Raw genomic sequence first — 16,914 nt, 5'->3', positions numbered from 1 at the left:
TTCCCAACCCAGGAGTCAAACCCAGGTCTCCCACATTGCAGGCAGATTCTTTACTGTCTGAGCATAGTACATCCTATAAAGGCAAACAAAATAAGGAACACCTAACCTAACACAAAGATGCAGCATTTTCTCAGATTGTTAAGAAATGATTTTTAGATCTTTATATCCTTTTTTAAAATGTTTTTTAGAAAAATCTTTCAAATTATAATATTCTAGAAACTGCTGTTTGGAATACTAGGTATTATAGTGAAGTGAGTGAGTGAAGTCGCTCAGTCGTGTCCAACTCTTTGAGACCCTGTGGACTGTAGCCTACCAGGCCCCCCCCGTCTATGGGATTCTCCAGGCAAGAATACTGGAGTGGGTTGCCATTTCCTTCTCCAGGGGATCTTCCTGACCTAGGGATCGAACCTGGGTCTCCCGCATTGCAGGCAGATGCTTTAACCTCTGAGCCACCAGGGAAGCCCAGGTATTATAGACAATGATTATAGTAAAATTATTTCTAAAGGAAGGTTAGTGAAGAATATCCTTTAGTTACATGGTATGAAGTTTCCTTTGGAGCCTTTTTTTTTTCTTTCTTTCTTTTTCATTTTACCCTTGAGGCATAAACATGAAAGAGAAGGTTATATCTATTCTGAGCTAAACTACATCATACCTTAAACTTGAAGTAATTCTAGTGATGCTATTGTGCATATTAATATCAGGGACTTTCCAGTCTCAGGAAATTAAAGCTGTATGTTTAAAGGGAGCAGCGAAATTTAACCTTTAGTTCTTTATTTTTTCATCGTCATACCATAGCCTCCAGCCAAGAGCACTGCATTTAAATCTTCCCTTCTCAAAATGATCTCCTTTTCCCTTTCTTCAGCCCCTCCTGCCTATGTTTAAACCCATTTGAACCTATGAGAAAAGCTATTATAAAGAACTATACTATTTTCGTCTAATAGTAGTTCAGTGCAACAGCTTCTTGGGTCATCTGTGTAATAAAAAAAAAATCTTATTTTTTTTAATTAGAAAAACACATATTATAACCTCAAGGGATGAACTTGGCTGTTATTTATCAGTTGGTTGTGGGGAGGGGGGTTTATCAGATGTAAAGTTTAAAGTTTAAAAATCTTCCCATTTGCCATCAGAACATCTTCTTGGTTGGCTACTTATCTAACGTATCCTTGAATGCCATCCTTGAGTAAAGTTAAGGATGAGGCAAGACTGTTGGTAACTGTTTGTGATGGTTAATTTTATGTGTTAACTTCACTAGGCCAAGAGGTACTCAGATATTTGGTCAAACATTGCTCTGAGTGTTTCTGTGAAGGAGTTTTTGTGAAGGTTTCCATGAGGGTTTTCCCTAATGTGGGTGGGCCTCAACCAATCAGCCAGAGACCTGAATAGAACAGAAAGGCTGACTCTCCCCCAAGTAAATGAGAATTCCCCTTGCCTGACTGCCTGCACAGAGGGACACTGGCTTTTTTTCCTGCCTTAAGACTCCAACTGAAACATCAACTTTCCCTGAGGTCTTAGGTCTCCTGGCCTTTGGGTTAAAACCACACCACTGGCTTTTAAATCTTGGGAGTTGTCAGCCTTATATACTGTGTATATGGTGTGTGTGTGCTCAGTTGCGTCCAACTCTTTGCGATCCCTTGGACTATAGCCCACCAGGATCCTCTGTCCATGGAATTCTCCACAGCAAGAATACTGGAGTGGGTCCCCATTTCCTGCTCCAGGAGATCTTCCCAACCCAGGGATCAAACCCATGTTACCTGCGTCTCCTGCACTGCAGGCAGACTCTTTACCCATTGAGCCACCTGGGAAGCTACTATGTATATATGACTAGAGATAAGAATTATATATGTTTGTAATGTGTGTATTTGGAGAAGGAAATGGCAATCCACTCCAGTACTATTGCCTGGAAAATCCCACGGACAGAGGAGCCGGGTAGGCTACAGTCCATGGGGTCACAAAGAGTCAGACACGACTGAGCTACTTCACTTCACTCACTAATATGTGTATACATATTAGTTCTATGCATGTGTATACATGTTTCTCTGAAGAACCCGGACTAGTACACATTCTATGGCTTTAGAGCCACATCCTGTTTGTGACCACTACACTTTTTCAGAATCTAGAGAGGTGATACTCATCCCACCTCCAACAATTGACTGAAAGAAATTTACAAGCAGAAGCAATGACCAAAAAGCCAAGATAAGCTAAAAAATCAAATAACTGAAGGCTTAGTATGGTTGGTCTGTCTACTGATCCTAAGTAAACACACAATGAAGCAACAGCAGAAAATGAAAAGTAAGACCAGGAAGAAGGAAAAGAAAAAAAAAAAATGGAGATAAATGAGCTAGCCAGGAAAGGCCACAGACAGAAGGAGCAACAGGCAGATAAATAGCAGTCTCCTGGTGGCAGCAGGTCTCCTGAGAGGGGAAAGAATTTCAGGAAAGTTTGGAAGATGGCAAGGGGGGTACAACTTGCAATGAGAAAAGACTAGCTATCTGGGTTATTCAAGTCCAGCTAACCCCTATATTCACCATGGGCATTAATGAACATATGGATTGAACTCATAAGGAAGGTCTGGAGTCATTAAAGAGAGCTAATCTTCATGAGTAGATTTGTATTTTAGCATCAATCACATGGTATTGTAGTTAATACTACTCTGTCCTGCCTTACTGTGTAACAAGTCACCCCTAACATAGTGATTTAAAACAATGAGGTATTGTTCTCACAGATCTGTGGGTTGTCAATCTAGTGATTCTTCTGCCAGACTCCTCTGGGATCACTCATGTGGCTATAGTCATCTGACAATCCTGCTGTGGTCCCAGAGAGCCTCAGTCACATGCCTGGGATGCTAGCGCTGGCAGGGCATCACTTTCTCCCCGTAAGTCAGACTAGCTTCTTCACAACACAATGCTCTTTATTATTTTTTGCATATGTATTTAAAAAAAAATTTAATTGGAGTATAATTGCTTTACCATGCTGTGTAAATTTCTGCTATACAACGTGAATCAGCCATATGTATACACATATCCCCTCCCTCTCCAGCCTCCCTCCCAAGCCCCATCCCACCCCTCCAGGTCATCATGGAGCTGGGCTCCCTGTGCTATATACATCAGGTCCCCACTAGCTATCTATTTTACATGTTAGTGTATGTATCAACACTGCTCTCCCAATTCCTCCCCTCCTCTCCTTCCCCTGCTGTGTCCAGAAGTCCGTTCTCTATGTCTGGGCCTCTACCCGCACAGTGGTCTTTAGATTTCAAATGGACAAACCCCAATATGCAGGCCCTCATCCAACTCTCTGCTTGGCTCCTGTTTGCTGATGCCCCATGAGCCAAAGCAAGTCATGTGACCTGATCTACAGTTGATGGGGTAGGATTCACAAAGGGCATAAAACAGGACAAGGTTGATATATCAAAAGAATCTACCATGTCCGCCGTGAATTTCAGACTTTGAATTACATTCCCATCCCTGAGTACATTCCCATTCCTCAGTACCTGCCTGACATCCTTAGTTCATAACTATCATCTTGGCAGTACTCCTTTTAGACAACATTTTGGGTGTTCTAGTGAAATATAACCTGGGCACACACGGTGGAAATATAGTACTGTATTATGAATTTTGTGCCTATTTCCCCTTCATATTGTAGTTTGAGCTTTATATTGACTTTAAAAATACATTAAAACATAGTGAAGTGAAGTTGAAGTTGCCTAGTCGTGTCAGACTCTTTGCGACCCCATGGACTGTAGCCCACCAGGCTTCTCTGTCATGGGATTTTCCAGGCAAGAATACTGAGGTGGGTTGCCATTTCCTTCTCCAGGGATCTTCCCAACCCAGGGATCGAACCCAGGTCTGCCGCATTGCAGGCAGAGGCTTTAACCCTCTGAGCCACCAAGGAAGAATATACTATCTAACAATTTTCTCACAGGATAAAGTTACATTATTATTGTTGCTTTTTAGTCACTAAATCGCATCTGACTCTTGTGACCCTATGGACTGTGGCCCGCCAGGCTCCTCTGTCCATGGAATTTCCCAGGCAAGAATACTGGAGTGGGTTGCCATTTTCTTCTCCAGGGCATCAAACCAGCATCTCCTGCATTGGCAGTCCAATTCTTTACCACTAAGCCACACCTGGGAAGCCCAAAAGTTATATTACAAAACAGTTTTTCCAACAAAGCAGTGTCTGGGGTCTGATATTTGTGAAATGAATGAGTTAAGTTTGAGTGTTTATGGACTAGGCTTCAATTACTTACAAATTCTTCTAGCTCAGAGTTCAGTTCAGTTCAGTCACTCAGTCCTGTCCAGCTCTTTGAGACCCCATGGACTGCAGCATGCCAGGCTTCCCTGTCCATCACCAACTCCCGAAGCTTACTCAAACTCATGTCCATCGAGTCAGTGATGCCATCCAAGCATCTCATCCCCTGTCGGCCCCTTCTCCGCCCGCCCTCAATCTTTCCCAGCATCAGGGTCTTTTCAAATGAGTCAGTTCTTCGCATCAGGTGGCCAAAGCATTGGAGTTTCAGCTTCAGCATCAGTCCTTCCAATGAATACTCAGGACTGATTTCCTTTAGCATCGAGAGGTTGGATCTCCTTGCAGTCCAAGGGACTCTCAAAGAGTGTTCTCCAGCACCACAGCTCAAAAGCATCAATTCTTCGGGGCTCAGAGTAAGTGTCACTAAATTATCAGTTTAAAACTCTTATCTTTAATTTTGATCTCTGTGTTCTGAGAACGCCGCACAGGAAGCACGGGGTCGGGTGTGGGGAGTGAGGGGTCACTCATAAGAAAGCAGAGGGAAATCATAAAACTTTCACACCTTACTCTACGAGACTCATCACCTCTCCAGACCTCCAGACTGCCTCAACCGCCCTCCTTGGCAGTGCCAATTTGCTTAGATTACCGTTCGGCTTGCGCACTTATTACAAAATGTACAACATACAGAACAGATGGTGCAGCTCCCGAGCCCAGCAGCTGGAGGGGACGCTCTGCACACAGTAGGAGCCTCATAAACGTGGATTGACTGAGTTCATTGCCTCGGTTGACTCGAAGCCATCTTGCCCCCGGGCAATATCCTTACTTCTCTCCAAGCCCACACCCTGGCCCGAGAGGCGGGGAGCTCGGAGCAGATGGCGAGTCCCGGGTGCCAGGTGTGTAGCACGCTCGGCGAACTCTGGGGCACCGGGTTCTTTGGTCCCTGCTCCTCCCCTCCCCTCCCACTCCCACGAGTCGCCGTCGGCGCCACACGTGATGTCGGTCTCAAGGGGGACCCGGCGAGGGGAGGGGAGGTCTGGGAACACGAAACTCCGGTGCCTGGCGGAGCCCGCGCGTGTTGCGCCCGCCCCCCTTCCCCTCTGACCCGCGTCACCTGGCAGCCCGCGCGGCCTCCGCATCTTCCCTCTCTGCGATCGAGCGCCTTTCTCCCTCCCCCGCCCCTCTTCCTCTCTTTTTCTTATCTTGACATTTCGCCTCGCTTCCCTCTGCCCACTCCCCGGCGGGTTTCCCTAGCCGGCAGGCGCGCCCGCTCCAGCCTGCCCGCCCCCGCACCACCTCCAATTGTAGGTCAACTCGCTGGCTAACGTTGGCTTAGGTGTGCTCTTGTTTAAGCGTTTTTCCATAAGTGGGATCAGATGCTTTTCCCACGGGGCTCCAACTGGAATTGCTTCTTCTTGGCTGTGGAGTTGGAGGGCGGGGGGAATCCCGCGGGATGTGCAGCCATCCACACCGCGCGCTGGGGTCACTGGGATGCCTTCGGGGCGCCCCGCGAGGGTTGGCAGCCCCACCCGAGCGCCTGCTCCCGGGGCCTGGCTGCCGCGGCGGCCTGCGGAAAGGCAGAGGCACGCGAATCCAAGGGGGACAAAGCGAGCCGAATCCCTCCGGAGCGCTCCGCTTCTCAGTAACTGCGCCTGGGGCGCAGCCTCTACCGGTGATTTACTTGCCAGAAGCTCCCTCCTCCCAGACCTGAGACCCAGGGCCGATTCCCGAGGGGCGTCCATGCGCCCCTGCCCGGGGGCCCTGCCACCGCGACTTCCGCCCCCCCCCCCGCCTTTCCCGCAAGAGGGAGGGCACCGAGGCACGCGGAAGCCCCCTCCGTAGCCCCGGGGGAGGGGATGCTTGAAGACTCGAGTGCAACCAATTGTCAACCTCCCTTCGCCCTCCAGCTTTTTCCTCCGTCACCCCCCGCCCCCGCCCACGGCGCACACACCCTGCTCTGCCCTCCCGCGCGAGAGCGGGCAGCTGCACGCTCCACGGGACCAGGGAGGGGGTTGCCCAGCCCGGGCACGAATGTCGCCTGCCAGCCGGAACGTGGGTTCCAGACGCAGATCGCGCACGGGACGGGTGGGCGTCCCGGGCCAAGGCGGTGGGCGCGCTGGCGACCGGGGGCCCAGTGACTGTCAGTTTCGGTCAGGGACGGAATTGGGTCCGGTGGCCGCGGGCCCAGCTGGCTCGGGGGAGGTGGGTAGTGGTGGTGGAGGGGATGGAGGAGCCGAGCGCCCGAGGAAACCTCCTCCCCCCAACCCGGGCCAGCGCGGCCAATCGCAATGTCGAAGAAGGCTAGGGCGCGGGGGTGCGTGTGTGCCTGTGTCTTCGGCTTCTTCCCCGGGTCGTAAACCTAAACGGAAGACGGGTGTTAAAGTGCTGCTGACAGCATCGCCCGAAACCTGTTTACAGTAAGAAAGACTTTTCCCCAAAAAAGCACAGCCGGAGACGATTCCAATGTATTTCCTCCCCGTACCAGTGACCGAAAGGCGAGGCTCAGCCGCCGCGGCGGAACGCGGCTGAGCACCGCTGATCCCCGCCGACCCCTCGGCGCTCAGGGCAGGGAGAGCGCGGTGCCCGCGCCACCGAGTCGCGGCGCCCGGCAGAGGGAAACCATCTTTTGAGGAGGAGGGGTGCCTCTGCTAGTCCTCGAGTCGGGCGCGCCTCCTCTGCAGCGGCTCTCCGAGAGAGCCTTCTAACTCTTTCCGGCTTCGGCTAGATACGGACCCTGCCATTGATGAGCTCCCGGTTCAGTGACTAGATCCAAACGGCAGTCCTGGCGTTCCCAAGTCTCTGGGAGCTTCTGACAAGTAAACAGGAGGCGGCGGTTCGTTGCCCTAAACTCTGATTTATGATTTAAAAAAAAAAAAAATCATCAGAATTCATCGACACACCCTATTAACCGCTGATCGTTTAAACTGCTACCGAAAGAAGGTAGTGGAGGATGCTACCGGTTCAGGAGAGGAGGAAGGGGAGAGAAAGAAGTCCGACCATCCCCACGTTTTCCCACGTCTCCTCGTGGGCGCAGGGAGGCTCAGCGCTGCCACCTGGCGGCCGCCTCTCCCTGGACTGGGAGCCGGCTGATGGACGCGTAAACCCGGGTTCGCGGTGGGTGTGACTTGCTTCGGCTTAGCGAAATGGGGCAGAAGCTCCTGTTCCTGCTTCAATCTACGTGGCCTGGTGCAAACACTCATTTCCTGCTTGTTCTCATGAGAAAACTGAAAGGACAGGAAAAATGAGTTGGCGCTGGTATGAAATGCATACAGAAGTCTACCAGGTGCCAGCCACTGGTTAGGAGGGGAGAGAAAATGGCAAAAATTTAATTAGAAATGCAGGATTCTTATCTCTTAATTTTTCCTAAGAGTAAACATAATAATAATAATAAACATGGACTTCATTTTACCTTAGATCCTATTTTAGTATTTTGCAAATAAGGATTACTTCCATACATTGTTTTTCCATACAACCCCCACTCCTCCGGGGAAGTCCAGTTCCAATGCAATTTCATCAGCCCCCCAAAAATGAAGTGCAAGTTATATTTGTCTACTTGTCTGAGAAGTAAATCAGCTTCTGATGGAAGGTTATTTTCCATAAAGTGTGGAACCAAAAAGCCTGGGGCCTTTCAGTTGGCAAAGGCCAATGACATCAAATTTCTCAGGCTTCTTCCCTTGTCTGCTAAAGTAACAAAGGCAGGATTTTTCCCCCTCTTTATTTTCTTTGAACTGAATAGTTGTCAGGTCAGACCAGCTCTTTCAATCAGAGTTTCTATAACCAAGACAAGGAAAAATCTTGCAAATCAGTGTGAATCCAAGAGATTTGTTAAATTAATTTCCCCTCAGGTTTTTTTTTTTTTTCCCCTCCCTCTATGCTATAGGAATATATTAAGCAATGGGACAGAATGCTATTTCCATCTATACCCCATATCATTTTATGGATGTGGGATTTTTATGTTGTGCAGGTGTGTGAGAGCAGAAGAAATGAATTAGCAGATATGACATCTCAAGTCGAGTTCCATTATTTAATGGAAAATAAATAAAATAAGATGAAATATTTACCTTAATTCAAAATTTGGAATGTCTATCATCTTTGCTAATAAAGAAAATTCATCTATTATTTTGAAACAGGATTTTTTTTTTTTTTTTGCAAAATTACCTTGGCTTACTGTTAATATGGCTTAGAGAGCAGCATTAAGAATTACTTCATGTACTACAAAGCCAGCAGAGGGAACACTTAGTACTGATTTAGTAGGGGCCACCAAATATCTGGTATTTGGGAAAAAAATGTTAGTAATGGAAAAACTGGTTACAAAGCATGTGAACTTAGGTAATGAGAACACAGAAATCTTTTCTCATTATTTGCTATTGAGACCTCATACATTCCAGTGTGCACATACCCAGTTGGTGAGAAAGCTGTCTTTAATAAAAGGCCACTTGTCACATGTTTTCTTACATTTTAAGAGGACTACTAACACATAAGAACTAACCTACTTCAGAAGTCTAAGCATTCATATATACTGTAATAATCTTTTATGTCAATGGAAATTACTAATACCAAATTTCTTCAATTCTAAGAGGAACTTTTTTCTTTTCAGAGGTCTTACAACCATGGGGATGTCAGTTTCACTGGCAGTTGTTCTCCCTTAATAGCATGTGACCATGGTGTGTCTGAAAGACATCAGTTAGATTTGTTGAAATATAGAAAATATACCTAACAATAGAAATAGGCCAGGGGTTATTTTTTAGTACACACATTAAAAAAAAAAAAAAAAAGTGCATGCTTTAAACATAAACAAAATCATTCTGAATGCTTTAACTTTCACTTTTCTCTGATCTCATTCACTGGTAGAATCACAAATGGCTTTGGAAATATAATCAATGATACTGATTATATTATTCACTCACTTTGAAACATCACAAACTTAGTCACACCCTCAGATTATTAGTTGCTACAAATCTCAAAATAAACATAGTATTTATTCTTTTTTTATTCTGGTAAAGATATGGATTTTTAAAATAAATAATAGACCTCTTAAGAGTAATTTTTATGTCAGATTGAGAACATGCAGGGCTATGTTATAGTATGAATACCAAATAAAATGATGACACACCTAGCTTTGTTAGATGCAAAAGAGGTGCCTGTGGGTTTTTTGTTTTCAAGATTTGTTTCCCCCTCTAAAAGAAAAAATATATAACTTGGGTAGCTACTGGTCAAAAATTATTTGCTTCTACCCACAGAAACATTCTTGTTTGTGGTTGATCCTTAGAGATCCAGTCAGATGTCGCCAAAGGGTGTTCTCTCCAGTAAAATTCTACATCTGACAACCTGGGCCTCTCCCCAGCCTACATAACTCTCAAAGTTTGACAAGATAAATAGAAATCTGCTGCCCAGCACTAGTTTGATTGGAATTGAAAGCTGATTTAATTATGTTAGGTTAGCCCTACCTAACCACTTATCACTAGCTTATAGAAAAACAGTTTTACTATTATGGTTTTAAGGAAGACCAATCTTTATTATAATTTTAATTTTCATACCTTAGAACAAAAGAGATGTCTGTGGCCAAATTAACATGTATTCTGACTACCTGGGAACTTTTTTTTTTGCCACATTCTTCACAATGCTCTTCATGAGGCTTCTTTTCAAATCATCAGGATGACTGGGTTGCCACAGTGGTCCTTGGATGGTTCACATCCATGATCTGTGATGATTTTTTCACATCAGTGACCACCCTTGATTTTAGTCTCTTGAACAACATGCTGCTTCTACTAGTGGGAATGTCTCTGGAATCTGAATTATCATGAAGGATAATATAGTATTCACTGAGGGCTTACTATACATCAAGCTCACTGAACTCCCACAAAACACAGTATAAAGTAGTTCCTGGTGTTCCCATATCACTGATGAGGAAAACTGAGACTTGGTCACATCCCCAGGGTCACAGGACTAGTAAGAAGGACTAGCAGCCAGGTCTAATATAAATTCAGAGGTTCCATTCTTTTTTGCTACTAGTTATCAGTGCCTTTCACACTCACAGTGTCTTTTTGCTTTGGCCTTTTAATTCCATTTGATTGATGTAACAAACATATAGGAGAATATATAAAGGAAAGGAGGAGGAGGGCTATGGGAAGAGAGGATGAAGCATGAAGCTATCTTTAATTCTGACAATGTGGAAAACTAATACTTAAAAAGTAAAACTGATTCCCATCCTTTACTCACCATTATCATCTTACATAAAACCATGGAAATTCTCCTATTAACTATGGAACACTGCCTATTGTGTTCCAGTGGAAAGCTCCTCTGTTTGGGCTACCCAGGATTTATGACTGTGTGTGCTCACTCGTGTCCAGCTCTTTGCAACCCTGTGGACTGTGTAGCCCATCAGGTTCCTCTATCCATGGGATTTTTCCAGGCAAGAATACTGGAGTGGATTGCCATTTCCTCCTCCAAGGGGATCTTCCTGGCCCAGGGATGGAACCCAGTCTCCCTTGTCTCCTACATTATCAGGCAAATTCTTTACCACACTGCACCACCAGGGAAGCCCATCCAGGATTCAAAGGGGAGTTTAAATCATTCAATAACTATAGTTAACCCCTGTTTGGTTAAGACAGCAAGTAATTATTGCCCCCCAAAATCCTCTTTTCTGCCTTCCACAAACAGAACCAAAATAGCTCTGAAGGGATTAACACAATACATCAACATCTGTGCTGTACCTGGAATTCTTAAAATAATAGTGATGACAGGTGTCTAGGTACCACTTTCTTAATCGTTTTCAATATCTACTGATTTATTTTCATGGCTTTCCCTCCCTCTTTTACATCCTTGGCTTTATGAAGGAGCCAAGGAACAGATTTTGCACTAAAGGCTGATTCTCTATTCCAATACTGAAAAGAACTAATAAAAATAATCACTTGGCTTTTAAGCAGAAAGCTTCCATTTACAGTATTTCACCCTTCCCCCCCTTCTAAGCCCCTTGTTATCTAACATAATGGTTAGAATACATTTCCGTCTCTCCCCTTAATAATTTCATGCATTAACATCCTCTTCACACACCACACACACACACACACACACACGCACACACACACAGGCACGCACAGCAAAAGGAAAAAAGAGGCAGCAGAAATCTCAGCTGTACTTCTAGCCCTTTTAAAAAGTTTGCTCTGTAAATTGGAATGAGGTCAGATTTGGAGCTTCTCATTGCACGCGGAGATTATTATTGCATCGGGTTCCAAGCCAATGGGAAGCCTGGGGGAGGGGCTTGGCACGAGGAAGCGTTGGTTACAGCGGCTGATTGGCCGCGGCCAAGACTGGGAAAGGATAAAGAGGCGCGAGGCGGAATTGGGGTCCGCTCTAAGCTGCAGCAAGGGAAACCGTGTGTGAGAGGAAGAGGCCTGTTTCGCTCCGGGTCTCTAGTTCTTGCACGCTCTTTAAGAGTCTGCACTGGAGGAACTCTGCCATTACCAGCTCCCTTCTTGCAGGAGGGAGGGGGAAACATACATTTATTCATGCCAGTCTGTTGCATGAAGGCTTTCTGGCGTCCTACCTTGCAACAAAATAGTTGCACAAACTCCTTAGTGCCGATTCCGCCCACAGAGAGTCCTGGAGCCAGAGCCTTTTCTGCTTTGCATTGTAAGAGAGGGACTAACTGATAGAGACTATGTCGCTTTCCTGAGCTTCTGAGAGCGCTCACGAACTGGAATCAACTGCTTCAGGGGAAGGAAAAAAAAAAAAAAAGACTTGCCTGGGAGGCGGCGAGAAACTTGCATTGGAAGCCTCAGCAACCAGCATTCGAGAAACTCCTCTCCACTTTAGCACCGTCTCCAGGACGCAGAGCCGAGAGACAGCGCAAACTGCGGCGCGGTGAGAGAGAAGAGGGAGAGAGAAGGAGATTCTCCAGCCTGGGAACTATAACTCCTCTGCAAGAGGCGGAGTGCTCCCGCCCCGCATCTTTTTGGAGACTTTTCTCTCTTCGCCCACCTCCGCCCCGGCCAGGAGTTGAGCCGCCCGCTCGACCGCCGCGCACGTTCCCCCGCTCAGCGTGCGCTTGGTCCCGGGAGCCAGGAGGGCCCGGCGATCGCGCCGCGGCCGCCGCGAGGGTGTGAGCGCGCGTGGGCGCCCGCCGAGCCGGGGCCATGGTGCAGCAAACCAACAACGCCGAGAATACGGAAGCGCTGCTCGCCGGCGAGAGCTCGGACTCGGGCGCCGGCCTCGAGCTGGGCATCGCCTCCTCCCCCACGCCCGGCTCCACCGCCTCCACGGGCGGCAAGGCCGACGACCCGAGCTGGTGCAAGACGCCGAGTGGGCACATCAAGCGGCCCATGAACGCCTTCATGGTGTGGTCGCAGATCGAGCGGCGCAAGATCATGGAGCAGTCGCCCGACATGCACAACGCCGAGATCTCCAAGCGGCTGGGCAAACGCTGGAAGCTGCTCAAAGACAGCGACAAGATCCCTTTCATTCGGGAGGCGGAGCGGCTGCGCCTCAAGCACATGGCTGACTACCCCGACTACAAGTACCGGCCCAGGAAGAAGGTGAAGTCCGGCAACGCCAACTCCGGCTCCGCGGCCGCCGCCGCCTCCAAGCCCGGGGAGAAGGGCGACAAGGTCGGTGGCAGCGGCCACGGGGGCGGCGGCGGCGGGGGCGGCCACGCGGGGGGAGGAGGCGGCGGCGGCGCGAGCGGCGGCGGCGCCAACTCCAAACCTGCTCAGAAAAAGAGCTGCGGCTCCAAAGTGGCGGGCGGCGGGGTCGGCAAGCCCCACGCCAAGCTCATCCTGGCAGGCGGCGGCGGGAAGGCGGCGGCGGCGGCCGCCTCCTCCTCCTCCTCCTCCTCGTCGTCGTCCTCGTTCGCCGCCGAGCAGGCGGGGGCCGCCGCCCTGTTGCCCCTGGGCGCCGCCGCCGCGGCCGCCGACCACCACTCGCTGTACAAGGCGCGGACTCCCGGCGCCTCGGCCTCGGCTTCCGCGGCGGCCTCGGCCTCGGCCGGCCTGGCGGCCCCGGGCAAACACCTGGCGGAGAAGAAGGTGAAGCGCGTCTACCTGTTCGGCGGCCTGGGCGCGTCGTCCTCGCCCGTCGGCGGCGTGGGCGCGGGCGCCGACCCCAGCGACCCCCTGGGCCTGTACGAGGAAGGGGGCGCCGGTTGCTCGCCCGACGGGCCGAGCCTCAGCGGCCGCAGCAGCGCCGCCTCGTCGCCGGCCGCCGGCCGCTCGCCCGCCGACCACCGTAGCTACGCCAGCCTGCGCGCCGCCTCGCCCGCCCCGTCCAGCGCGCCCTCGCACGCGTCCTCGTCGGCCTCCTCCTCCTCCTCCTCATCGTCGTCGTCCTCCTCCTCGTCCTCGGGTTCGTCGTCCTCTGACGACGAGTTCGAGGACGACCTGCTCGACCTGAACCCCAGCTCAAACTTTGAGAGCATGTCCCTGGGCAGCTTCAGCTCGTCGTCGGCGCTGGACCGGGATCTGGATTTTAACTTCGAACCCGGCGCCGGCTCGCACTTCGAGTTCCCGGACTACTGCACGCCCGAGGTGAGCGAGATGATCTCGGGAGACTGGCTGGAGTCCAGCATCTCCAACCTGGTCTTCACCTACTGAAGGGCGCGCGGGCTGGGAGAGAGAGGGACGGGGCGGGAGGTGGGGTGGGGGGAGGACCAGAGAGGAAAATGAAAAAGGAGAAGAAAAAAAAAAGCGGACAGAGAAAAGAGTTGCAAGAGAAAAGGGAAAACAAGAGGGGAAAAAAAAGAAAAAAGGAAAATGAGAAGAAAAAAAAAAAAAAGTGAGCAGGGCCGGCTTCGGCCGCGTCCGGGTGGTCGGAGAGCAACGCCACGGTGTCTGGGGACCCGCGCTCCCAACCCCCATCTCGCCGGCCGGAGGGACGCGGCGGAGGCGGAGGTAGACAGGGGCGACCTTTTATTGTTGTTCTTGGTGTTGTTGATGGCGAAAAAAAGCGACTTCGAGTTTCCTCCCCATTGCTGGAAGAGACCCCCCACCACCACTACCAGCCCTTCCAACGAGCTTCCGGACTTGTCTGCGCCCCCGGGGGCCAGAAGCCGAGTTGGTAGTTTGCTAGCGACTGGAGGAATCGTCTATTCCTGTCTCATCGCTCCCTCGGTGTTTTGGGGCTATTTTACTTGGTTTTTTGTTTTTTTGATCCGGAGGGGAGGGGGACTCCGGCTTGCCTCCGGAGGGGTTTTGTTCTCAGCATCCCCCGCCCCCATCCTTCTCCCCCACCCCCCCCCCCCCCAAGAAGACCGAAGGCTCCGGGGCTTCGAATTTGACCGACTGCACGTATCGCGGGGAGAGGGGAGTCGCAAAGGCCCCAGCGCCAGGACTGAGAGACTCCACGCTGGCGAATTCCCGTTTTGTTTCTGGAGGGCTTTTTTTCCTCCCTCTCCCCCTCCCCCGCCTCCCCCCCCCCCCTTTTTTTCTTTTCTTTTTTTTTTCCCCCCTGCCCCTGCAGCCAGAGGAGGAGACGTTGAGTGACCGGCGCTCGGAAATGACCCGAGAACCTAGTTGGAAAGCCACACCAGCCAGGACGAGGGGCGGGGAGGAGAAGGCCACGAACTGGAAAGGGGGCGAGTAATAAAACTGAAATGGATTTGCACGTTCGGGAGAAGGTGGCGGCGTCTCCTGGGCCTCCGCCTCCTGCATCTCTGAAACCAGTGAGGTGAGACTTCACGGCCCCGCAGGCGCGGAGGAGAGGAGACTGTTTGATGTGGTACCCGGGGCAGTGGAGGGCGAGTGGTGTCGGGGGGGAAAAAAAAGGTTTTTTGCTTCTCTTAATCGGAATCGTGATGGTGTTGGATTATTTCACTGGTGGGGTTAATATAGCATGTTATCCTGTCTATCTTTTAAAGATTTCTGTATTAAGACTGTTGAGCAGTTTTTAAAATAGTGTAGGATAATATAAAAAGCAGATAGATGGCGCTATGTTTGATTCCTACGACAGAAATTATCACCAGCTTTTTTTCATTCTTAACTCTTTAAAGGATTCAAACGCAACTCAAATCTGTGCTGGACTTTAAAAAAAACCAATTCAGGACCAAATTTTTTCTCAGTGTGTATGTGTTTATTCCTTATAGGTGTAAATGAGAAGACGTGTTTTTTTCCCTCACCGATGCTCCATCCTCGTATTTTTTTTTCCTTGTAAATGTAATCAGATGCCATTTTATATGTGGACGTATTTATACTGGCCAAACATTTTTTTTTTCTTATTTTGTCCCTTTTTTTTTTTTTCTTTCTATTGCTTTGCTTTTTGTTCTTTTTACTTCCTTATTTCCTCCTTCCTTACTTTATTTTTTCTTTCGTTTCTTTTCTTCTTCTTTTTTTGGTAGTTGTTGTTACCCACGCCATTTTACGTCTCCTTCACTGAAGGGCTAGAGTTTTAACTTTTAATTTTTTATATTTAAATGTAGACTTTTGACACTTTTAAAAAACAAAAAAAGACAAGAGAGATGAAAACGTTTGATTATTTTCTCAGTGTATTTTTGTAAAAAATATATAAAGGGGGTGTTAATCGGTGTAAATCGCTGTTTGGATTTCCTGATTTTATAATAAGGCGGCTGGTTAATATCTCACACAGTTTTAAAAAATCAGCCCCTAATTTCTCCATGTTTACACTTCAATCTGCAGGCTTCTTAAAGTGACAGTATCCCTTAACCTGCCACCAGTGTCCATCCTTCGACCTCAGCCCTATAAAAAGGGGAGGAGAATTAGCCAAACACTGTATGCTTTTAAGAAAAACGAGTTTTTTTAAACAAAATACTGTTTTATGCAGAGGCTTTAAAACTGGTGCATTTACAGCAAAAAGGGATCCTGTAGCTTTAACTTGTAAACCACATCTTTTTTGCACTTTTTTTATAAACAAAAACGTGCCGTTTAAACCACTGGATCTATCTAAATGCCGATTTGAGTTCGCGACACTATGTACTGCGTTTTTCATTCTTGTATTTGACTATTTAATCCTTTCTACTTGTCGCTAAATATAATTGTTTTAGTCTTATGGCATGATGATAGCATATGTGTTCAGGTTTATAGCTGTTGTGTTTAAAGATTGAAAAAAGTGGAAAACATCTTTGTACATTTAAGTCTGTATTATAATAAAGCAAAAAGATTGTGTGTATGTATGTTTAATATAACATGACAGGCACTAGGACGTCTGCCTTTTAAGGCAGTTCCGTTAAGGGTTTTGTTTTTAAACTTTTTTTTGCCATCCATCCTGTGCAATATGCCGTGTAGAATATTTGTCTGAAAATTCAAGGCCACAAAAAAACAATGTTTGGGGAAAAAAGAAAAAGAAAAAAATCATGCCAGCTAATCATGTCAAGTTCACTGCCTGTCAGATTGTTGATATATACCTTCTGTAAATAACTTTTTTTGAGAAGGAAATAAAATCAGCTGGAACTGAACCCTAAATCTTGACTTTTGTCATTATTATGCCCAAAGCCTAAGATTGGAAGGGCACTATGGCTTGTAGAAACGGTGACACCATCTGCCCTAGCTTTGAAACAAGTGAGTTCTCAGGCCTGTTACAGGCCATCTAATTGAGGAATAAATCCTCCTAAATTCCATCTCACTTAGATTGGGCAGGCACTAACCCTGAAACCATGGGTCAACTCTACATGCTTTCAAGGAATTTTCTGAGTTTACCCCCATTTAAATCAACACCCCTTGTCTTGAAATT

At 48.1% G+C, this 16,914-nt stretch overlaps 1 protein-coding gene across 1 annotated transcript; it reads left to right on the top strand.

Annotated features, from left to right (window-relative positions):
• Positions 1 to 11,581: 11,581 nt before the first annotated feature.
• On the top strand, positions 11,582 to 16,646 carry SOX4 (SRY-box transcription factor 4). The gene has a single exon (XM_043908412.1). The coding sequence runs from the start codon at positions 12,375 to 12,377 to the stop codon at positions 13,824 to 13,826; it is 1,452 nt and encodes a 483-aa protein (XP_043764347.1). The 5' UTR covers positions 11,582 to 12,374; the 3' UTR covers positions 13,827 to 16,646.
• Positions 16,647 to 16,914: the final 268 nt, after the last annotated feature.

The sequence above is a fragment of the Cervus elaphus genome, chromosome 7, assembly GCF_910594005.1.
Source record: "Cervus elaphus chromosome 7, mCerEla1.1, whole genome shotgun sequence".
Taxonomy (NCBI): domain Eukaryota; kingdom Metazoa; phylum Chordata; class Mammalia; order Artiodactyla; family Cervidae; genus Cervus; species Cervus elaphus.
Note: the sequence above shows the minus strand (reverse complement) of the source record. Positions and strands in the feature narration are given on the sequence as shown.

Bases quoted from the DNA above. Each gene is read 5' to 3' on its own strand.
- SOX4 (XM_043908412.1), top strand. From the start codon at position 12,375: ATGGTGCAGCAAACCAACAACGCCGAGAATACGGAAGCGCTGCTCGCC.